The following is a 25654-nucleotide window of genomic DNA, read 5'->3' as shown; positions in this document are numbered from 1 at the left end:
CTGGGTTGAAGAGTTTCTGCTAGTTATATCTAATTTACAAAACACCATGATCCTAGGACATTTTAGTAACAGGTTAGTAATTTGTCCCTAGGGAAAAAGAGTTTTCCCATTACAGAAACTTTCCATTATTACTGTCCCATTTGTCAGAATCCAGACAAGTAGACATGTATGGTAGATGCCTGAAAGGCAATAACGCATGAGTTGGGGAGCAAAATTTTTCAGTGCATTTTAAAATTAATTAATATGTCTTGCTTTCTCCCTCTTTCCCTTAGTCTTTTCACTTATAATTTGATTCCCTGGAACTGGCAGCTGGTGTAATATTTGCTGACATTAGTGAGAGTGTGACACAGTAGCATATGTCCCTAAAGCAGAACCCTGTCAATGCTGCCCATGCACCCAGCATCATGTGCCACTTAATTGGGCAAGGTCAGCCAGTTTTCCCGCTCTAGGTTCCATGCTTCCTGAAGGGGAAAATAGTTCCAATGAATGATCCACCAGACCTAAGTCAACTAAACTTTTGGTGCTTGTTACAACTTTTATTTTTCTTGATGTATGAATTGTGGCGTGGTGATGGTGATGAAACAACAATGAACAGTGCTAACTCCTGGAGAAGTTGTGCGGAACACAGCAAAATACAAGTTCCTTGAGAGACTTTACTGAAAGTGGATCAATTGTATATTTGTTTTCATTAATTTAACTTCTTTGTTCTCTTAGTTTATAATGTTTATTTTAAACGTTCAAAATTATCTGTGAAGAAAGTGTAAGTGAACAATAATCATTTATTTATATTTATCTCATTCAAATATTGCTTAAGAGTCTGGGCATATTCTTATAATTAAAACATAATTAAAATCTAGTAAGCAAACACTGCCAACAAATTGGGAGTATCTAGACCAGTCCCTTGAATAATCATAATTTGCCAGTTGTATCCTATAGAAAATTCTAGAATCGCTAATAATTTAAATTTGACAACCACAAATACACACATTGCCTTCACAAGACTGAGGAGGAGAAAACAAAGAAATGCCCAAGGGAGATCGACAGCAAAATTACTGATCATGAATTAAGCAATGAAAGGGACACAACAGAAGGAAAGATGATGCAACTAATCCTGTTAGTTGATTCCACAGTGAGGAATCTGAGCTGAAACATCAATCTGGTGCCCAGATAAAGAACACAAATTGGCATGGTGCCTCCAGGGTGCCAAAATAAATGATGCCACAATAAGGATTCTGGACGCTTCCACTAACGGAGGCCCACATGGGAACAAGCAAACATCACTAGTGAGCGAAGGTTCAATGTGATCAACAGTCACCTCAGGACCTGTTTAAAGAATTGAAGATGAGGGTGTCAGAGGTTATTTCAGAGATGCTTCCACTCAGTGCTGCAAGTGGAATCCATTTCTTATCTATGGGGTGGGGGGGCACATGACCTCCTCATGTTACCCTCCACATGACTCCTCCCCACCCCGCCCCCAGCCTGGGGTCCCCATGCTTTCCCCATCCCCTCCCCATGATCCACCTCCCTTACCTGGGGAGGGGAGACTTTGTCCTCCTCCCACTGCACCGGAGACTTTGGAACCGCAGCGGGAAAGGAGCAGAACATGCTCCAGCGCGGCTGCTGTACCGCCCCCAGCCCCAGCCCCAGCCCTGTCCTCCGGTGGGGCTTCAGTACAGACAGAGGAGACAGAGGACTGGGGGTGGTACAGCTGCGCCGGAGGAGCTGCCGGCATGGGGCCACCCAGAGGCCCCATGTTCTGCTCCTCCTGTATCTTTCTGGTACGTCGTACCAGCTCTAAATATCTTGCTGGGATGGCATACCGGACCGGACCGCCCTACTTGCACCGCTGCTTCTACTAAGAAAAGTGAGTGAGGAGAAAAGGTTGATACTGGAGACCAACTAATGAGGTTATGGGGAGAATTTTGATTCAGGCTAGTTTGTTTTCTGTTTTAATATTAGCATAACAACTAGAAAAAGAAGTTAACAGTTAAGCCTGTCCTGGCTGAAGCTAAAAGGACTCTGACAGTTGCACCTTCTGCAGGAGTCCTGGCAGCTAGAGAAAGATTACATAGGGATGCCTGATGGATGTGCAGTGGTATATTTTCTACTGTTGCAAGGAGGAGCTATACACATCACTAGTGCATGCTGCTGGCTGAAGTGCTCCTCCTAGCCCATTCAGATGCAATTCATGGGCCAGGAGTTTTGTGTGTGCTAGAGAGAGATCCTATGGTCAGGTCAGAATTGAAAACATGCTACCGCTATGACCATAAATGGTATAACCTGTACTGGTCAACGCCAAGTGCTGGGCAGCGGTTAATTAACCCAGAAACCTCAGAAAGTGCCAATGGCTTTGGGCTGATGAGAGCCTGAGGAGGGCAATGGAACCCTTGAGGGAGGAAATGCCATCAAAAGGTGGATGAGCAAATTCACTCCGTGTTTTTGCCCACAATATCCTCACAGGGCAGATCTGGCCCTTCAGCTGTGGCTGATAACCAATCTAGGAGTGAAGCCTCATTGTTTGCATGGGAGAGGAAAGACTCATGACTTTGTCTATGTGCTGTTGTTCTCTTCTAGATGCAAGATCTAGTCTATAAGGCCTGCACAGTACAATTAATCATCCAGTATTAAAGCAATATCAAAGCAGGAAGGAATTGGAACAAAATTACAATCTCATACAGTAGGATCACATACCTAATCATAATACAATCAATATTCGGCAAGCATATACAGAAATAGTATTGGTCTGGAGTGGTGAAGTCCAGAGCTAGTTAGCTTAAAGGTAAAGTTAGAGACTTGGACTCAGGAGACCCAAGTTCAATTCCTTACTCAGCTGTGGACTTTCTGTGTGACCTTGAGCGAGTTAATTAGCCTCTCTGTGCCTCAGTTTCCCATCTGTAAACTACAGATAATAATACTTTGCTACCTCGAAAGGGATATTGTAAAGATAAAAAGATTATGAAGGAGTCAAATACTATCATAATGGGGACTACGTAAGTACCAAAGATTGTGTTTCAGCCCTGCAGAGAGACAGGCCTGTGCCAAGAAGCTCATAACTGGGTTATGTTGGATGTTCATAACTGGGTATGAACATCCAACAGCACAGCTGGATTTAATGTCACAGCTCTGGCCAATCTTCACTCAGTAGTTTCAATTTTAAGGCAAACTTTATTTTCAAATCCGTTTTGCGGAGTCTGAGCTGTTCTAAGAAGCTGTTTTCTGTGAATTTTCAAAGTTCTCAACACAGAGCAGATGAGTGCAATTTTCTTTTAATGTTATTGAAGTGACTTTTTATAGTTTATATGAGGTAGGGGCAAGGGTAGCCATTTAGTACATATAAGAACTCAAGCTAAAACTCCCAGCCCTTAAGATAAAAAGGTTCTCATTTCCTTTTAGTGACTTGCCAGGTTAGCAAAACACTCTATGCAGATATCGAAAAGATGAATGAAAAATACTATGACTGGCATTAATCATCTACTGTGAAACATTTCCCATAGAAGCTACTGCCTTTGTAATACTGAAAGAAAAGCATAAAAAGATGTAGTTTATGGCACTGTTTCCAAATAGGGAAAAACTAGATTTGTTCTTTAGAAAAGATATAAAAGTTACAATTTAACGTCTTTCAGAGTAGCAGCTGTAGCCGCAAAAAGAAAAGGAGTACTTGTGGCACCTTAGAGACTAACAAATTTATTTGAGCATAAGCTTTCGTGAGCTACAGCTCACTTCATTGGATGCATTCAGTGGAAAATACCGTGTGGAGATTTATATACCTAAAGAACATGAAACAATGGGTGTTACAATGCACACTGTAATGAGAGTGATCAGGTAAGGTGAGCTATTAACAGCAGGAGAGCAGGGGGGAAAAAGCCTTTTGTAGTGATAATCAAGGTGGGCCATTTTCAGCAGTTGACAAGAACATCTGAGGAACGGGTTTGACCAGTGTACATGATGGCTAGTGGTGATCACCTTCAGCCACCAACTAAAACCTCTCCAACACATCTTCAAAGATCTACAACCTATCCTGAAAGATGACCCATCACTCTCACAGATCTTGGGAGACAGGCCAGTCCTTGCTTACAGACAGCCCCCCAACCTGAAGCAAATACTTACCAGCAACCACACACCACACAACAGAACCACTAACCCAGAAACCTATCCTTGCAACAAAGCCCATTGCCAACTGTGTCCACATATCTATTCAGGGGACACCATCACAGGGCCTAATCACATCAGCCACACTATCAGAGGCTCGTTCACCTGCACATCTGCCAATGTGATATATGCTATCATGTGCCAGCAATGCCCCTCTGCCATGTACATTGGTCAAACTGGACAGTCTCTACGTAAAAGAATAAATGGACACAAATCAGACGTCAAGAATTATAACATTCAAAAACCAGTCAGAGAACACTTCAATCTCTCTGGTCACTCGATTACAGACCTAAAAGTGGCAATTCTTCAACAAAAAAACTTAAAAAACAGACTCCAATGAGAGACTGCTGAATTGGAATTAATTTGCAAACTGGATACAATTAACTTAGGCTTGAATAAAGACTGGGAGTGGATGTGTCATTACACAAAGCAAAACTATTTCCCCATGTTCATCCTTTCCCCCCGCCCCCCACTGTTCCTCACACATTCTTGTCAACTGCTGGAAATGGCTCACCTTGATTATCACTACAAAAGGTCCCCCCCCCGCTCTCCTGCTGGTAATAGCTCACCTTACCTGATCACTCTCCTTACAGTGTGTATGGTAACACCCATTGTTTCATGTTCTCTATGTATATAAATCTTCCGGCAATTTAACATCTGTATAGCTGTTATGTGGAAAGACTGTAAAAGCAACATCCTTTGCAGACGGCAATATCCCTTTGAGGCAGGAAGAAGCATGCATCTGCTTTTCATGTTCACAGAATGTAGTACGTAAAGACTGCTCTAATTTTAACAATGAGAATACACATTGTCTATTAAGTAGATATTAAAAGCTTTGAATAAAAGCATTAAAAGGGCCAACTGAAAGCATTAATTCTGCAGGGGAAAAATGTAAATAAGGATAAAATCTTCCATTAATTTTTAATCTCACTATAGTGAGCCTTGTAATTAAGACAATTAAATGACTGAATAAAGACCCATATTTACATGCTTCAGAAAGTCACAATAAAGAATCATACTATTGTCCATAGAAAAAATTCAGCAAAGGCCTCTTAAAATAGACTCACTGAACAAAGGTTGTCATTTCAGGAGACTGAAACTGATGAGCATCTATCAGCGAGAGTTAACATAAGAGGGCTCATGGAGGGAGAGGAACTAGTTTATCTAGGCAGGATGGCCACACCAGGTGAGGGAGCAATTACATATTTTGAGTTAATTGTCAAAGCTGCTGGAGAGGGATAAACTGAAATGGTGTAGGGAGTCCTCTGAAGACGTAGGAAGTATTATCCTGGGAATGATGGCCTAAAAAGAGTCCATCAGTATAGTTCTGTTTTCAGAAGGAATGTATGTATCCAAAATCAGTTTCCTGATATTTTTTTTCATTTCAATATGTGGGGAAGGTACCCCAACAGAAAAAAAACTCTTTCCCATCCTGATAGCCTGAGAAAGGTTCATTTCATTTTGCCATTCAGTGATCTCCTGTGAAAGCAACCCTGAAAAATGGACTTGTTAATGCAAGTCAAAACTCAGCGTCATTCTCCGGCCCTCTGACTTTGCTCAACATCCCACACAGGTTTATGGTGCTGCAGTTGGTAACTTTATTTTAGAGGGGTATTTTGTGCTCATTTCATATGGAAATTATTTGGAACAAGAAACTGTACAACTAATCACATGATTTATTTAAAAACACATTTCATTTTCTTCATTTTTGTTTCTTTGGGGTTTTTTAATCATCATCATCATCATCATCCCTGGATAACACATCAGAGCAAAAATATATTAATAACCAGAATAACCTATATGAATATGAAAAAGACTCTGTGATTACATTGCAAAGCCCTCTGGAAATAAATGTGTAGTATTTTTATCAATTGTTCAGCAGTCTTGTTTGGAGATTGGCAAGCAGTTGATAAAAAGTATTCCCCACCGACTGGTGCCTGAAGGAACTAGTAACCTGTGTGTTATTTAATCACACTTACTTTTTCTCATATGTGAAAACAAGTTACATTCATAAACCAGTATTTCTTTCATCCCTGTTCTTCACAGAGTCATTTGTGCCCTGCCACTACAATACCGTCACTGGCTTTAAAGGACCCAAGTGCAGTCCTTATTCATGCTGGTGGGCAGTTACTCAAGTGAGCAGTCCCACTAATTTAAGGATGGAGAAGTAGGACCTTTTTGTTGGAGGCATTGCTTAAGAGGATGTGGGGAGTGGTTAGATTTGACATTCCACCTCAGATCTTTGTCTCCTACCCTGAGCCAGGATCAGCTGCTAGTCCCAGCTGGGCTGGAGGCAGGAGAGGATGGAACTTCCCCTTCTCCTTCAAGGAGTGGCTGGGGCTGTGTCAGGCCCACCCCCAGAAGCCTTCTCCAGCTGCAGAAAGCTCAGCATTCTGCCCTGCTTCCTGCCCCCATCGCTCCGCAGCTGAGGGGGGTGGGGTCACTGTTTGGGGAGCTGCTCCCCATCCACCCAACCCCCGTGCATCTGGACCTCCCATACCCAGACACCCTGGCTAAGCCTCACCCTGTACATTCAGAACCCCACCTCGCCCTTCATATTCGAACCCCACCGCACTGAACCTCAACCCCGGCATCTGGAGCCCCCCTGCACCTAGACCCCCTGCCTCCGGACTCCCACGCCTGCAGCCATACCACCCCCCCACTGAGCTCCCTGCACTCAAACACCCTGATGAGTTCCACCCTCCTGCACCGCTCTGAGCCGCACATCCAGATGCCCATGCCACTGACACTGACACTAAACTAGCTGCATCCAGACCCCCACCAAGCCCCACTCCCCCAGCACCTAGATCCCCCTGCAGAGACCCCCAAACCCAGACCCCTCCGCTGAGCCCCAACCACTTTCATCTAGAAGCCCCTGCAGAGTCCCATTACTCCTGCACTTGGAAAGTGCCCCCACGAAACTCTGTGCATCCAGATCCCCTCACACCTAGACCCCCCATTGAGCTGCCTGCACCCAGATTGTCCCACACAGAATCCTCTCACACCACACCTGGATCCCCCCACACTGAGTCCTTCCACCCTTGGATCCTGCCTAGTTGAGACTGCCTGCCCCACACCTGGTGCACCTGGCACAGAGGCGCAGGCCCCAGGGTGTTTCTGGGGCAGGCCCAGGACTTGTGCTGTGTCAGGGTCAGATGCAGCCTTACCACTGAGTCTGTGTCCTGAGGGTGGAGGGAGGAGTGGCTGCAGGGTGATTTCCCATCTTCATACAGCCAGTGGCCTGTCCTCCCCACTGCCATGCTGGAACCTCTGCATTTATTGATAAATACAACTTGCAGAATTTTAAAATATTGTGCACAGAATTTTTATTTTTTTGGCACAGAATGCCCTCAGGAGTAACTCTTAACACCTGTGCCATTCTTTTACCCTTCAGAAGATTTGGAAAGGCATAGCTGGAGGCATAATTATTGGGAAAACATATGAAGGGCATATGTCTGGGTAGCATGTAGGAAGATGAGGTGTTTTGGAAAATGATAGATGGTAAAGAGTGGGGTGGCTTATGAATGCAGCAATGACCAATTCCCTCTGTCCTCTCAATCTCTGCCGGTATTGTGAAGCCAGACCCAGTACCTGTCTATGTGCTGGAATTGCCCCACTCCTTCTCCTCACTGAATTCTCACATGTAGAAATGATGCCACAGTACTGTGCAATTGAATTGAATGAAAAGGAGCTAATTGCTTAGATACTATGGCGTCCTAGATTAGAAGAGACCTTTAAAAGATAAGAGCAACTGAAGAATGGGCCCAGAAAAGAGCAGTGAGCTTTTTGAGAGGTGTAGGACAGATAGTTGGAAATCAGCCCAGTGCTATGGAAACCAACCCCACCTGCAGCCCCTCCAACGAAAGAAAAAAACACCACCAAAACAAAACAAAAACCTCTAAACAAACTCAAACCCTGTTCTATCAAATTAAACAAGATTGTGCTCCCTTTGGTTTAACCTCTCCTCTGAAAGCCCTTCTTTCTACAGAGTATAACTTCTCTCTAGGACCGCTATATGAACAAAGAAGCAAATCTCCTCTAAACATGGAACTCAAGCCCAAGTAGGAAAAAGAACCATTCTACAGTATCTATGGACAAGAAAGTTATTGAATTATCTAAAGTTTCTCCAGGAATTACCCCTGAATATACAGTGTGCAAATATCAGACTTTCTATAAAAATTATTTACCCATCCACACACCGTCTGCAGGAGAATGAGTTTGAGAAGGAAAAACTTAACCACATTGGCATTTTTCTAAGCTTTTGTTTGGAAAGTGTCAGATGGATCCGTTTCTTGGGATTTATGATTATTTCTGACTTCTAGCAATGATGCTGTTGTGCTGGAAACAAAGCTATGCAACAAGGGAATGCAACCAAAATCATGGCTGTACAAGTCAAAACAAACGTCAATTTGTATTCAACAACTGTATCTCAGCACTGACATTTGGAAGACATTTTTGAAGGCTTCTAAACCCTAAAAGAAATCACCTTCTGTGACCCAAGGGCAGCATATTACTCACTCGTGTTATGAAGACTATTGCTGTTCCAGTCAACAGGAATAGTGAGAATAGGACAATCTTATCCCAGAAACCCTGCCTACTCAATGGCATTTACAGTATATGATCTTTAATTACTCCTTTGGTACTCCAAGAACTGTCAGCAGAACTGCGCATATTTCACCTTTCAAGTTTTAGTCAAACATGTTCGAAAATAATAAGCAGACACTAAAACAGAGCAGTATCAATACAAAATGAAGCCTACTGTACCTGGTGAATGAAGTGGAGGAGAGCACATCAGAACAACCCCTTGACCTTCACGTACTGAGACTGCGCTTCTTGTCCGGCCACTAAAATTTCCCAGATCTGTCAACATAACACAACATTTTAGTTGCATGGAGAGGGAAGTTATTTAATTTTGCTACTAATGTGATTTACACTTTATTTCTTTTTTTTTTTACAATGCTGACAGTGCCTTATTTTCATTTCTTGATCTACGACAGGAGGGTCTTTAAAAATAAATCTATTTCTACTGCCAAGATTTTTACATTACTTTAACACTGTTTATTGCTCCTCACCATGCATGGATATGGTGTAAGTGGAAAAGTATTAGGCAGTGTACCATTTATAACAGACATTTAATAGCTCTTTTATTTCTTTTTACCATTTCCTCTTTATTGATTTCCTTCACTGATAAAAGACTTTCATGCATAGAAAAAGAGAAATAAAGGTGAAGAGGCTGCCTTGTGTCTAATCTGCAGCCTATAGAGGGTTGTTAATGTGTTATCCAAATAATATTGTGTACAATACATTGTTATAAGTGGGGAGGAGAATCCGCTTCCATGGCTCTATAAGCAAATCTGCTATATAGCAGGTTTATTTTTAATACTCTTTCCCATATAGTTTCTCCAGTATCCAAGACATAATCCAGTTTTGGGTAACTACATTTTGCCTTCCTAAATTTCTCCCAGCAACTGAAATTGAATTAGGTATATTTCACGTCCCCCACTAAACTTTTGAGTGAAGCTGCAGTGCCTGACGATGAAGAGAGCTGATTGAAACTCACTATTTCTGATTCATGGAAAATGTCAACATTTTAAATATTTTTCTGTTACAAATCGGAATGAAAACAAGGTTTTTCAAAATATTTTGTAAAACAATCATCCTGTAAATTTTTGTCATTTTGGAAAAGTTTTGTTTCATAACATTTTGAAATTTTGCTTAGATTTTTTTCATTTTATATTATTTTTTAACATTAATAGCACATAAGCAATAATGGATAGCATGCACACTTCTTGTGAGGTCATCATATAACAGAGTTGAAATAATCTATTAGTTTTATTTTATCGTTCATATTATAAAGGGCAGCTGCTAGTACTGATGAGTGCAGTTGTCAGTCAGGGTTAATAATGATGGAAACATGTTATCTTCTTTTCTAGATCAATGTGTCTCCTATTTGTATCAAGCTGTTTCATTACAAAACAAACATAAATAATGACAATAATCTGAAAATTAAAAAAACCACCAAAAATCATAACATAAAAACACAATTTTGAAATTTGAAACAACTCTGAAATTTTCCAAAACAATTTTGTTTCCAAAATGAAAGATATGTCATTCTGAAATACTTCCCTTCCAACGGAAATGTTGTTGAAATATAATTTCTTTAAAAAGTTTGGTTTTGTTGAAACAACTTTTTCTGATGAAAACCTGTTCTGATGAAAATATTATGACCAGCTCTAGTTATGAATAGCTTATATTTATATGCTGCCTTTCATCCAGAAGATCTGACTCCTCCTTGAATTACAGGGGCCTTTAGAGCTGGATCTAGAATCAAACTTCATGGTTATGCCCTCACTTGAATATTTACAGGAAAGGAACTAGGGCAGATTTGTTGTCTTGGGGTCATATTTGAACCATTAGTCATCATGGAGTCTCAAGTGACAAACATCCTGTGTGTACCGTTATTTGCCTGTGGTTGATCTGGAGGCTATGAACATTCCTCTCTGATGTTGATCATGGCTAGATTACTGCAATATAGTCAAGATACGCTCAACGAGGACTCAGAAGCTTCCACTGCTGCAGAATGAAGTTCCTGAACATAGGAGTATAATGAGCCAGAAAAAGTATTTGTCATATGGGGCTCAATGATCTATTGAAGCACCTATTCACTTATGGGTATAGATCAAGGTATTGGCTATTATCTCCAGAGAATTTAACTGTCTGGGATCCAGTTATCTGAGTGATGATTTCTCAAAGTATGACCTAATACGGGAGGTGGATTTCAGAGAGTTCTCCATCAGGTGCTCCATAGACTCCTAGACTTTAAGGCCAGAAGGGATTGTGATGATCATCTAGTGTCAGTGGTAATCAATTATTTTTGTTAAGGTCCAAATTTCTTGGTCAAAGTATAGTCAAGGTCCAGATTCCAGAGAAAATAATACAAAAATAATAACAATAATGACAATAATAAGGAAATAAAAAGATTTTGTGGTCCATTCAAAAGCATCTGGCAGTCTGGATTTGGCCCGTAGTCCACCTGTTGACTACCCCTAACTCTAGTCTGACCTCCTGCACATTGCAGGCCACAGAACTGCACCCATCAACTGCTGCAATAGGCCCATAACCTCTGACTGAGTTACTGAAGTCCTCAAATCTTGATTTAAAGACTTCAAGTTATGGAAAATCCACCATTTACCCTAGTTCACATCACCAAGTGACCCACGCCCCAGGCTGTGGAGAAAGGGGCTTTGCTAATCTGACTTGGGGGAATTCCTTCTTGACCGCAAATACGGTAATCAGTGAGACCCTAATCATGTGGGCAAGACCTACCAGCCAGACACTTGGGAAAGAATTCTCTGTAATAACTCAGAACCCTCTCCATCTGGTGTCCCATCACCTGCCATTGAGGATAGTTACTAATAGTAGTTGTGGATGGGCCTATCCCATAAATTTATCAGTCTTCAAAGAATTATGTTTTTTGTCCCCATTATTCCCCTTGGGAGGCTGTTCCAGAACTTCACTCCTCTGATGGTAGGAAACATTCATCTCATTTCAAACCTAAACTCATTGATGGCTAATTTAAATCTATTTGTTCTTGTGCCAACATTGGTCCTTAACTTAAATAACCCCTCTCCTTCCCTGACGTATACCCCACTGATGTATTTTTAAAGAGCAATTGTAACTCTACGCAACCTTTGTCCTGTTAGGCTAAACAAGCCAAGCTCCTTAAGTTTCCTCCCATGAGGTAGGTTCTCCATTCCTCTGATCATCCTAGTAGCCCTTCTCTGCACCTGTTCCAGCTTGAATTTCTTTCTTAAACTAGGGAGACCAGGACTGCACACTGTATTCCAGATGAGGTCTCACTAGAGGTCTCACCAGTACAATGGTAATAACACTTCCCTGTCTCTACTGAAAATACCTCACCTAATGCATTTTAGTATTGTTTCAGCCTTTCCATGGCTGCATCACATTGGCAGCCCATAGTCATCCTGTGGTTGACCAATACACCCAGTTCTTTCTCCTCTGTCACTTCCATCTGGCATGTCCCCAGAATATAGCAAAAATTCTTGTTATTAGTCTCTAAGTGCATGACTTTGCACTATTAAATTTTATCCCATTTCTATTACTCCAGTTTTAAAGGTTGTCCAAATCTTCTTGTACGATATTCCAGTTTTCCTCTGTATTGGCAATGCCTCCCAGTTTGGGTCTTCTGCGAATTTTGTTAGCACACTCCCACTTTCTGTGCCAAGGTAATTACTGAAAACATCGAATAAGATTGGTCCCAAGACCGATCCTGGAGAAACTCCATTTATAACCTGACCTTTCAATATGACATGTTGCAGTTTCCCCTTAAATCAGTTCTTTACCCACCTTTTGATCCTCATATTAATCTCCATCTTCCAATTTAACTAATAATTTGCCCTATGGAACTGTATCAAATGCTTTACTGAAATCCAGTTAGATCAGATCTACTTCATTTCTCTCTCACAGAAAGAGATCAGGTTGGTCTGCCTTGTTCTATCTTTTGTAAAATTATATTGTATTTTATACCAAATATCATTTATTTCTAGGTCCTTAACTGCTCTATCTTTCAACATTTGTTCTAAGACCTTGTATACAATTGCGGTCAAACTAACAGGTTGATAGTTTCCCAGACCCCTTCTTTTTCCTTTCTTAAATATAGGTACTATATTTGCAATTCTCCAGCCACAGGGTACAAACACCGAGTTTACAGATTCATTTAAAACCTTTGCTGTTGGGCTTGTAATTTCATGTGCCAATTAGTTTAATATTTACTTCAAAAAACATATTTGTTTATCCGTTTGATTTATACTGATTTATATAAGCGACATTTATCCAGAAAGGTTCTGGAACACTTTATGTAGACACTTATCACTGAAATGCATCTACTTCCGGAGTGAGAAGCAACATGTCTCCTCAAGTTGTGATCTCATCCTATATAAGGAGCTAAGCAGGGTCAGGCCTGATCAATGGGATGGAAAACTTCCAAGAAAAAATAAGCTGGGTGCCACAGAATGGTGCTGACTTCAAGATGAGATGTAAAAAGTCCTGATCCCTCAGTATTTGAGGCTTCAGATCCATCTCCATTTCCTAGATAAAATGAGCAACACGCAAACCCTGACTGATTGTTATAATCATTGTTCTTGGCCTCCTTCCAATGAGAACCTGATGAAACTACTGTCAATGAAAAGATCAGTGAGCTCCCAAAATTGTGTAGTTTGACTTGTTCTGAGATTAGAGATTCAAATGATATGCCTTTGCAAACCTCACTGAATTTAAAATTTGGATAGATCTGGAATTGATTTGTTGTGGTTTCAACATATTTTGAGAAGGAGAACATGTTCTGAATCCAGAGGAGCTAAGCACAATGAGAGATACCCATACCATTTTTCTATGTTCAGGAACAGAAGTAATCAGAAACAAGAATGCCTTCCTATGATTTTGGAAAAGAAAATTATGCTAATGATTCCTGCTGACATCATTACAGGGATGATTTAACAAAGACTACCTGACATCCTTTTTGTATGTCTGCTTTTCTGCATCTCTTTGATTCTACCCATGCTACAAAAGTAACACCACTTTTTTTCATAACTCTCTCATCTTTGTAGGAAAATCAGATAATTGAAAGAAAATAAGATATATCAGCCTCATACTCTGGATTCTGAGTCACGTAAGGGCTGATCACTGATAGTTAGTTCTAGAGTTCTGGCCAAGATGACAGTGTTTTGTGTTTACAATCCTTGTTCTTTCAGTTTTGATTTTGCAAACTGTATCTTTTGGAACACCAATCTTCAGCGTAATGAGTAGGACTGGTTGAAAATTTTCTGTCAAAACTTTTTTTCATTGGAAAATTAGATTTTCAATACATTGAAATATTTTGCAAAAAGTGTCTATCTTCTGCAGAAATATTCCACTTTTCATTGAAAAACTGATAAGTAAAATATTTCAGTGGAAAACTGAAATATTTTGATTCTGAAATGCCATGGCATTGCCTCACAGGAATTTGAGTTTAGGTGTCTCTTGATAGCAGCCTTTCCACTAAGGGCCAGCCAGTTTTCATTTCCCATGATGCACCTAAATTATATCTCCCATAAGGAAATGTGGCAGTATTTCAGAACTGAAATATTTTGGTTTGAAGCTGAAATATTTTGGTGATTGCTTTTTTGCCAAAAACATTTTCCACAGAAATAAAAAGTTTTCCATAGAAATAAAACCCCTTTTCCAACTAGCTCTAGTAATAAGTGTCTTTTGGATAAGAGGTTTGAGGTTTGTCTTTTTTCTGTAATGGGAAGATTCCCACCCTCCACGCAAAAAGAAAAGAAAAGAAAAGAAAAGAAAAGAAAAGAAAAGAACTCAATAGTCAAGTTACAATTTTGCAAAAAAAGAAACTAGGTGGATAGAAAGCTGGCTAGATTGGTGAGCTCAACGGGTAGTGAACAATGGCTCCATGTCTAGCTGGCAGCCAGTATCAAGCGGAGTGCCCCAAGGGTCAGTCCTGGGGCCGGTTTTATTCAACATCTTTATTAATGATCTGGAGGATGGCATGGATTGCACCCTCAGGAAGTTTGCAGATGACACAAAACTGGGAGGAGAGGTAGATACGCTGGAGGGTAGGGATAGGATACAGAGGGACCTAGACAAATTAGAGGACTGGGCCAAAAGAAATCTGATGAGGTTCAACAAGGACAAGTGCAGAGTCCTGCACTTAGGACGGAAGAATCCTGTGCACTGCTACAGACTAGGGACCGAATGGCTAGGCAGCAGTTCTGCAGAAAAGAACCTGGGGTTACAGTGGATGAGAAGCTGGATATGAGTCAACAGTGTGCCCTTGTTGCCAAGAAGGCCAATGGCATTTTGGGATGTATAAGTAGGGGCATTGCCAGCAGATCAAGGGACGTGATCATTCCCCTCTCTTCGACATTGGTGAGGCCTCATCTGGAGTACTGTGTCCAGTTTGGGCCCCACACTAAAAGAAGGATGTGAAAAAATTGGAAAACATCTGGCGGAGGACAACAAAAATGATTAGGGGACTGGAACACATGACTTATGAGGAGAGGCTAAGGGAACTGGGATTGTTTAGTGTGCAGAAGAGAAGAATGAGGGGGGATATGATAACTGCTTTCAACTACCTGAAAGGGGGTTCCAAAGAAGATGGGTCTAGACTGTCCTCAGTGATAGCAGATGACAGAACAAGGAGTGAAAGTCTTAAGTTGCAGTGGGGGAGGTTTAGGTTGGATATTAGGTAAAACTTTTACACCAGGAGGGTGGTGAAGCTCTGGAATGTGTTACCCAGGGAGGTGGTGAAATCTCCTTCCTTGGAAGTTTTTAAGGTCAGGCTTGACAAAGCCCCGGCTGGGATGGTTTAGTTGGGGTTGGACTAGATGACCTTTGAGGTCCCTTCCAACCCTGATATTCTATGATTCTATGATTCTATGAATGGGTTTTTAGGACCCAAGTTCCCCTTTAGTCAAACCAACGAAGTTCAAGGGGTAGGGAGGGTAATATAAGGTTCCAGTTTCAGTCCACTTGATTACTCACTAGTTAAATCTTTTGAGTAACAAGTAATGCAATGTTTTAGAGTAACAGCCGTGTTAGTCTGTATTCACAAAAAGAAAAGGAGTACTTGTGGCACCTTAGAGACTAACCAATTTATTTGAGCATAAGCTTTCGTGAGCTACAGCTCACTTCATCGGATGCATATCGTGGAAACTGCAGCAGACTTTATATATACACAGAGAATATGAAACAATACCTCCTCCCACCCCACTGTCCTGCTGGTAATAGCTTATCTAAAGTGATCATCAGGTGGGCCATTTCCAGCACAAATCCAGGTTTTCTCACCCTCCACCCCCCCACACAAATTCACTCTCCTGCTGGTGATAGCCCATCCAAAGTGACAACTCTTTACACAATGTGCATGACAATCAAGTTGGGCTATTTCCTGCACAAATCCAGGTTTTCTCACATCCCCCCCACCCCCATACACTCACAAACTCACTCTCCTGCTGGTAATAGCTCATCCAAACTGACCACTCTCCAAGTTTAAATCCAAGTTAAACCAGAACATCTGGGGGGGGCGGGGGGAGGAGGAGGAAAAAACAAGAGGACACAGGCTACCTTGCGTAATGACTTAGCCACTCCCAGTCTCTATTTAAGCCTAAATTAATAGTATCCAATTTGCAAATGAATTCCAATTCAGCAGTTTCTCGCTGGAGTCTGGATTTGAAGTTTTTTTGTTTTAAGATAGCGACCTTCATGTCTGTGATTGCGTGACCAGAGAGATTGAAGTGTTCTCCGACTGGTTTATGAATGTTATAATTCTTGACATCTGATTTGTGTGCATTTATTCTTTTACGTAGAGACTGCAATTGCACTTACGTTACCAGAGGGGTTGTTGTTAGTCAGTTTATGGTACAGGAATATAGTGTTAGAGTGCAGGTTTGGCTATAAAGTAAATACTACAATTGCTTTAAAAAAAACCTAGAAATAACAGGGAGCTGCAGAATGATGTAAGAAATCCCCCCTTGTTATAATAATAACTTTGAGGTAGATGAGATGAATGAAAGGGAATGTTAATACCCTTTTGTTAAATATTAACCATATAAATCTTGGCTATAAATTTACATTTAAAGAAAAGAAGATCAGCTACTAACAAACCACTTATTTGCTATTCTATTTTTCAAGAAAAATAGAAGACTGAATGGAGTGTTAGTATTAGAAGCATAGGAACCACAACACTTTTTCAGACCATTAGTCATCAAGTCTAGTATTTTGCCTGCAATGGCAATCAATAACTGCGGTATCAGAATAAATCAGACACCCTCTAAAGAATGCACCTAGCCAAAGTGTGCGATGAGATACATGGCTCACAGATAAGAAAATATATTTCTCTGCTCTATTGGTGTTCAGTTTATGCCCTGAGAGATTAGATTTGTTTACCCTTATCTGAGCATTAGTGCCAAGATAACACCTACTCTTCATTTTCCAAAGCAGGGCCTGAGGTTTTAGCTGCATGACTTCGAGCAACTTTAATGTGAGTCATGACCCCTACCACTTCCAAAATCTATGGATAATAAATGGAATGCTTCATTTAAAAAAATAAAATAAGCACAGTCTTCTTTATAGCAAATGAATTATGCATAGATGACCCTCATACATGGATAAAGGTTGAACGAAGCAGGTTCTCTTATATGTGAAATTATTCTATAGACTAGAGGGATGCCCAACTATAGTCACTGAAGATTTTATGACAAGTTTCAGAGTAGCAGCTGTGTTAGTCTGTATTCGCAAAAAGACAAGGAGTACTTGTGTGACCTTAGTCTCTAAGGTGCCACAAGTACTCGTTTTTTGTTGTTGAGGATTTTATGTTATTGTAAAACAGGAGATAGCTTAATGAGGAGTTCAATGAACAGAGAACCATCTCCTTATAAGAATCTCTCTCCTTTGGCCATATTTCTTCAAGATCAGTAGTTCCGGTGGAAATATTTCCATTAAGCAGAGTTTGTGAACAGAAAATCAAAGCAACAACAACAACAAAAAGAATTTATGTGCCATTCTGGTGCTTAATATATTTTGCACTTTACATGTGTATATCCCCTTTCTAAAGAGAGTATACTGCATAAGAAAATTAACTGTGCATCATTTAAAGCACTTGCATTTTACAGAGTGATGTCATGAATGCATAGTAAATTGCTCCAGAACTTGGCTCATTAACTGTAAGCAAATCAGGTACCATTAAAGGAGAGACCACAGAAGTCTCAATCTGTATATTAATTTTGGTAAACAAATTTAGAGCTTAGTAAAGATGCCAGATAGACAGCAGTGGAGACTGAATTTCTCTGTCAGCCATAAGAACACATACATCAAATGCCTCACCAGTTTTACCTTTTACATACTGCCCTGCTAATGTACCTTAAGTCTAACCTGACATTATCACCTCTGCCTGTGCAGGGATCATTCAGTCTCCATGTTCATGACTTCTTTGTCCTGTCTGCTGCTGAGATGAGTGAGCGGGACAAAAGGAGAGGTAGGATTTTCTAGTGTTGACAATTGTCCATCAAGAACTAGAATAAGACCAACAACTAAGTTCAAATAGGCTTCTAAAGCGATGTCAGATAGACATTTCTTTTGACTTGGGCTGGATTTGAACTGGTGACTTGGGCTGGGCAGGAAACAGTTTTCCCATCTCACAAAATACTTTTTAGATTTCAAATTATTTTCCATTCCATGTCAGGATGAAACTGAAAACTGTCAACATTTTTTGTGAAAAAAGAGAGAGAGAGCACACTCCCACCTCAGAATAGTCAACAGGCCAGTGCTTCGGCCACTCCCCTAAGAAGTAGAAGATCCAAGGACAAATCTCTGCTCTGCCTGATTCAGACCAAGGAATTGAACCTAGGTTTCCCACATTCCAGGTTAGTGCTCTGAACACTGGAATATAAAGTCAGTCTTTTATGGTCCAAAAATTCTATTCTGGACCCAAGAAATCATTCCCAATGGAAGTTTAGTCAAAACAAATACATTCCTATAAAAAGTTTTAGTTTCAACAAATTAGTATTTTCCAGCAAAACCAATTAGCTGAAAATTCCCAATCAACTCTACCAGTGACCTGGAGGCGGAAAGCTTCATGCTCATTACCAAGTGCCTGACCCATCATTATTTTAGCAGAAATGAACCCACAGCAAACCACTGACCCATGGGGCCAGCAACCCACAGGGATCATAGATGTTACTTCCTCCTCTGCTCTTAAAATATACTGTATATAATACTACCCCTGCTTCTAGACCAGGGTGATGATTACACTGCCCATGGATGGGTCCAGTTCTGCCAGGCCTTATTGTTCTGTGCTGCCTCTCAGTTTTGCACTCCTGTATTAAGCAAACAGTGTAATGTGTGCTGCCTGAAACCAAGTGAATGACAGAAGTGTGGTGCCATCATATATGACTCTGAGGGATAAATATTCCCCAATTATATTAATAGTAATAGCTATTTCATAGAAATGAATACATTACGTGAGTCCTGAGGTACAGACACTTCTATACTAATCTAATGAAAAGTAGTTTGTGTGTATATTTGCGATGGAGTTCAAAGGAGACATTTAAAATGAAATGGGTTAAAGATGAAGATACAAACTGAAGTAATGTTTAAGGCATGTATAATGCAGAGAGCATTCTTTGTAATGAGCTAAAAAATAGCCCTAATACAAAACTGAATTATTCTGACAGACCAAGGACAAACACCTTCATTTTAATATGATTACAGAAAAGCCAGACATCTCATCTTCATATTAAGCAGACAGGTGAAAACGAATGGACCTTGAGTTTGGGATTTTACTTTCTTTACACAGATTTAGACAGAAGATTTATACAGAAATAATTATTTTTTTTTAAAAAAAAGGTATTTGTCATAATTCTATTATAACCTGCTAAGTCAATTATATGCCTTGATTTTACACTCTGAACAATACAAAATACAAACATGTGGTTAATAAACCGTAATAACTGTTTCTGCAATAAAAAGTTACATATTGAAATTAATGATGTATGACTTTATAGTGCATTTTGAAGTTACAAAGAAATTTCCAAAGCTTTAATTTAAATTGTGCGTTATATTAAGTTGTGATACTTTTGCAATCTCAAAACACTGAAATAAATGAATATTTAGCTTGTATTGAGATCCACATATAATTCTACAAACTTTTCTCTTAAATGTTTTGTAAAAAGTGAATGGTAAAATATAAAGTATTCAATTAAAATATTCAGTGCTTGTAATCTCCTCCTATTGGTAATTAATAAAATAATTGGTAGTCTTCCGCAACATTTTTCTCATGACTCATTATTAATCTGTCTCCAAAAGGACCAAGAATTTATATGGGAATTCATATGGCTCTAGAAATCTAGTGCATACTGGTAGCTCAGCTATAAAGTATTTTTTTAATTGCACTTGGCTTTAGTCTACAGCCAAGACACCTCAATTCTTTCCACAGCTCTGAATAGTAGGACGAAAGTTATCTTCCTTAATTTCTATTTATAAATTTAGCAAAACTTAAGGAAAGAGGCCAAACTAAATTAACATTGACCAATATTATACATGGAGATGTCAAAATACCTGAATGTGAAATTCCTATTGACTTAAATGGGAGTTCTACATTCAGAAGATGAAGTATTACCTTTCAAATTAATAAAGAAATTATTTACAAAACCAAAACCAAATGACAATAATAATATTGAATATTACAGAAAGTTTGAATATTAGTTGTTCAACCTACCATGTTAATTGCTGTATTTGCTCTCTGTGGTTTTATTTGTTAATGGTTATGTTTAATTCAGTTTGATCACCCTTCTGTGTCTATGTGCATATGTCAAGTTTCATCAATCCTGACTCAAAACTACTGCAACACAGAATTTCTCAGTTGTCTTTCAAGTTTCTGTAGTACAATAACTTGTACACATGACAATGCAGTGTACCAAATTCTGACTTCAGTTGTGCCAGATAAACTCAATTGAAATCTAGCTGTCTAGGGTCTTATAAGTCAATGGTATTACCATGGTTTATGATGATGTAAAGAAACTGAGAATTTACCCTGATGTTTAAAAAATGCTTGCATAAATCTAAAAATGTATCTCATAAAGATCATATTTTAATTTTTTTCATCCAAGGGTGGGGAAAATACCAACAAGGTTAAACTTTGTTGCCCAGTTTTAATGTTTTCTATACCATTCTTTATCTAAAATGTTAATTATATGCTATTTTGGACTGACAGTAAAGGTTTTTGCTACAAAACTATGGTTTTCTACTAGGGTACAAGTAGTGTACTCTTTACAGAATGAGGCTCCCAGCTAGGTAAGAATTTATTATAATCATCCTCCCCATAATAACAGTTTGTAGAGTTCCGAAATGCTTGTGTGTGACACTGGGACTTAAGTGGTTTATAGCTTTGTGCTGGTTCTCTTCACAGAACACAGAAATATATTATAAATCTTTGAATTGTTCATGAACAGACTGAAATTTTCCTAAATTGTATTCAAAATTACTGACTGAATAACTTCTGCGAGTAAGTGTTGAGCTTTTAATCCTTTGCAAGAATTCATTATGAATATTTCAGTTTCAAAATTCAAGCTCAGTTCATTGCTGTGTTCCTTGATCAGAATAGCACAATTCATTGAATCAGGTTTCAGGTACACATATTTCCATTTATGAATTCAAAATTAATTTTCCTAAAATATGACTTCAGGTTCACCATTTTAACCAGTATTCTTTCCCATGAATTCACTTGATAGAATATTTGCAGAAGCTGAAGACAAAGGGGGCATTAACATAGTCAAAGCAAATGTGTTTAAAAATCTGAATGGATAGTCTGAAATTTTTTGCACTATTTCCCCAGTTCTACTTTCAACCCTTTTTTTTATTTTAAAATTCAAAACAGAACAAAGTTACACAAATCAAACATTTAAATCTCCTGAACATCTCATACCTCTTCCATATTTTAATGCTACTCTAAGGCCCCCACAGCACTGCTATTTCTCTTTAGCTTACGGTCAGACAAAGGGGGTATTAACATAGTCAAAGCAAATGTGTTTAAAAATCTGAATGGATAGTCTGAAATTTTTTGCACTATTTCCCCAGTTCTACTTTCAACCTTTTTTTTTATTTTAAAATTCAAAACAGAACAAAGTTACACAAATCAAAAAAAAAAAAAGAATATTTTCAGTGTTGGATGCTTGTAGTTTATCTCTAAATCCCGATTAGGCACATTAAATAAGTGGTCAAACTTTCAATAATAAAAATATACACATGTAGAGCTCACATTAAGTAATGTATATTTTTAAACACACTACACCAAATTTTATAGTCAACATTGTCCCTTTTATTACGAAATACACACATACTCATTTTTGTTTTTTCTAAAACACTCCTCTATGCCAGAATCTTCTCTTAAACTATACAAATCCTGCATACATAATACTTGACTACACACTATTTAAAGTTCTACATTTTGTTTATCTTTCCTTTGTATTTAGAAGCCGTGTAGATAATTTTCCTTGTTCCCATTTTCTCCAGTGTATTTTCCTGGCTGTTACAAAGAAGTTTCATTTTAAAATATTCAAGACTATACTGCTAACACCATTCCAACTGCAGTAATACGCTTTAGACACATGTGACTTCTATTTTCTTAAGCTAGAGATTAAAGGAAACAATGCCAGTTGTACTGTCCCTTGATGCATTGATTCAAGCAGCAGTGTTTCATATAGGAGGATGTCAGACATATAATATGGAATCCGTAATGGCCAAACCCTTCTTAATTTTTAATTTGAAAATAATGAATGGGTGACGTGAGCTGAAATGTGACAATGTAATGAATACTGAGATGTGTCAATTTTATGAACACTGTGTGTGACCAGGTCAGTGAGGGGAAGATATTCTATATTGTGGGGTTATTAGAATTTCCTGTGTGACTGTACTGATCTAATTTATAGCTCTAATTTTCCAATGACATTTGGTAAAGCACTGTTGGCCTATCTTTGATTCCACTGAGGTCAACAGTAAAATATCCATTGACTTAAATGGGAGCAGAGTTAGTCACTGCTGAATGGTTTTGAATTGTGTCTATATTTCTGGGTATCTTTTACAAATATCACAGCAGCACAATTCAGTTGAAGTGCGTTTTTCGGAAATCATCATTGTGTGATTTGGCATGAGCTGGCACCTGCTCTGCCAGCATCACACCTATATGCTACCCCTTACGGGTCATGATTCCCAATCTGTGCTTGTGGTAATCGATGGTTTCAAGATTACAAAGTACTAAGACACAGCTAAAGAATAAGTCTGGAAGAACTTGATTTTATGTGGAAAGTTCAGTGGGTGAGTAAAGCCTGGGGATTAGATTACAGTCATCAGTGGACATGTAAAGGTGTAGCTGCACCAGCGGTAACCTCTTATATACAGTCAAAAATGCTAGAAAGTACACTTTGCACTGGTGTAGTTTACCTTGCTTGAAACAGGAGTGAGCCACACTAGTCTACATCACAGTTTAGCCTGTCTACACTAGGGGCTTGCTCTGGTGCAGTCACATCAGTGTTTGGCCACCAACGGCTGTAAAAATCAATGGAAGGAAGCCTAAAGAGCTGAGTTTTGAATCAGAGCAAGCACGATGGCAGCCCAGAGGAACAGAAAATGGTTTGTCACATCATTAAATTAATGTCTACATTGTCTGTTTCAAAAAATAAGTAGGTAATGATATTTGGTAGGTACTGTCTAAGAAACATTTAAATCTCCTGAACATCTCATACCTCTTCCATATTTTAATGCTACTCTAAGGCCCCCACAGCACTGCTACTTCTCTTTAGCTTACTGTCAGACAATTGGATTGTGTTTACAACAGACTAAATTGTGTGCTGTGCTGCTATTGTTTTTAGATGACATTTTGTAATGAGATTTAGGGTGAGCAGAGTATTTGCTGAGCTAGTTAGAAGTTCCTTATCAAAACACATTTAGAGATAAGACATTGAATTAAGATAAAGAGTAAAGGTGGTACTAGCCGGACCAGAAGAGATAGAGTCAAGTGTGTACAGAACAGTCTTCAGACAGATCTTTTCTCTAGAAGCATATATCAGATAGCAATCCCTCACTAAAGCCTGACATTCTAAACTCCTTTGTCACTGGTCACAAATCTCTTTTATTGTCATTGAATAATTAGCAGAAATAAAGGTAAGCCAGAGATACATCCATGTTCTCTCCCAGAAGCAAATGAGAAGCTCTGCAGTAAGGATTACTTCTTTTAAACAAATTAATAATTATTTGTGGCCATGAGATGGCAAGGCATGGAAAAACAGGACCAATCTAAGCACCTTACTAACAAGAAACTAATGGACCAAATTATACCAAATTATGTGGATTTATAATGGACTTCAATGGGAGCCACACATGCATATCTATCTGAGGGTAGAATTGGCATTTGCTTGTTACTATGAATACACTACACAAAAGGCTTTAATTTTCAAAATCACTATTGATTTTGGTTGTCTACAGTTTTGCTTAGATAATATTGACTCCTGTCCTCTGAAAATCAGGTCCATTTCAGGTGTCTCCTTGCTTGCATACTGTATTCAGTTCTGGTGACCACACCTGAAAAAGGATGCTGACAAAACGAAAGGGTTCAGAGAAAAGCTACAAGACTGAGTCTCTGGAAAATCTGCCTCACAGTGAGAAAATTAAAAAAGCCTCTGAACATTCTAAGAAATTAGCTGAGTTTTTGTATCACATGTTTTACACCTGAGCACAGCTCTTACCAAACAATGGCCCTCATCCAGCAAACGCTTACATGCATGTTTAATTTTACTCATGTGAGTAGTGCTACTAAATTCACTGGGTCTACTCACATGAGCAGAATCAGACATGTGCATGAGTGTTTGCAGGATTGGGGCCTAAGAGGTTTGCTTGTTTTACGCATATTCCTCTTAGAAGTTTGGGTCACAACAGAGTTAACAGTAAACCAACGGAGATGCTCTAAAAGGAAAGATGAAATTAAGTTTGAAAGAATCTCACTGAACATGTAGGAAAGAATAGGAGAGCCTGAAACAAGCTGAAAAAATTAGGATTTTTCTTTAATGAGTTTATATTTGAAACCACCAATTTTGAGATTTACAAGTATATGGCCTTTTTCATTAGCTTCCATACAATAATACTAAAGTGTTTCCACCTTTACAATGAATTTCAAAGAGAAAACTACTCCTGGGGGAATTCTGCACCAAAAAATGAAGAATTCCGCCCCCCAAAATTAAAAATTGTGCGCACAATATTTTAAAATTCTGCAAATTGTACTTGTCAAAATAACACTATATAAACATGCCAGTTTCAATTATGTTGGTAATTTATTTAAAAATACCTGTCAGCAAGTATGTCTGTAACAATACAGACACACACAAAATTCCTCCAGGACGAGAGAGTTAAAGAAACCCCTATGACAACCCAGTTCCTGTTTCTCTGCCCCCCAGCCCCTCAAGCCCATCCCCTCTGGGAGGGCCAGACACTCACATCCCCTACCCTCCAGAGGCCAGCTGCAGACCCCTCTCCTGACCCAGACACTCACAAACTATACCCCCATATTTCATCTGCAGGGCTCCCCTGCGCAGCCCAGACACTCATGCCCCCTAACCCCAGAGCCCAGGGATCCAGAGGGAGAAACAGTCGGATGCTGGGTCCCGGGTTTGCCCAGAGTTTCCTGCGCACCACCGCCTCCTTCCTTCAGGGCTCACTGGGAACTGCAGTTGCTGGGAACCCTCCAGTTCCCTCCCCCTCTTCCTGGCCTTGTCTTCTATTTGTGAGCTGGGCTCTGCCGGGTCCAGCAGCCCCTAATAGCGGCCAGCATGTTTGCATCCCATTTCTGTGTGGGGAAAAAGGAAATTCTGCGCACACAACATTAATTTCTGCAAAGTTCTGCATTGTGCAGTGGCACAGAATTCTCCCAGGAATAGAAAACCAATGAGAA

The 25654-nt window shown here is 39.5% G+C and overlaps 1 protein-coding gene across 3 annotated transcripts in view; it reads right to left on the bottom strand.

Moving 5' to 3' along the window:
• The window catches only part of CNTN5 (contactin 5), a 975836-nt gene that overhangs the window by 252162 nt on the left and 698020 nt on the right, over positions 1-25654 (bottom strand). For all 3 annotated transcript variants that reach the window (XM_073337877.1, XM_073337885.1, XM_073337894.1), the window contains one exon: positions 8914-9009. In XM_073337877.1, the coding sequence (XP_073193978.1) occupies positions 8914-9009 (96 nt within the window). The remainder of the gene's footprint in view (positions 1-8913; positions 9010-25654) is intronic.

This window comes from Lepidochelys kempii, chromosome 1 (assembly GCF_965140265.1).
Source record: "Lepidochelys kempii isolate rLepKem1 chromosome 1, rLepKem1.hap2, whole genome shotgun sequence".
In the NCBI taxonomy this organism is placed as follows: Eukaryota; Metazoa; Chordata; order Testudines; family Cheloniidae; genus Lepidochelys; species Lepidochelys kempii.
Note: the sequence above shows the minus strand (reverse complement) of the source record. Positions and strands in the feature narration are given on the sequence as shown.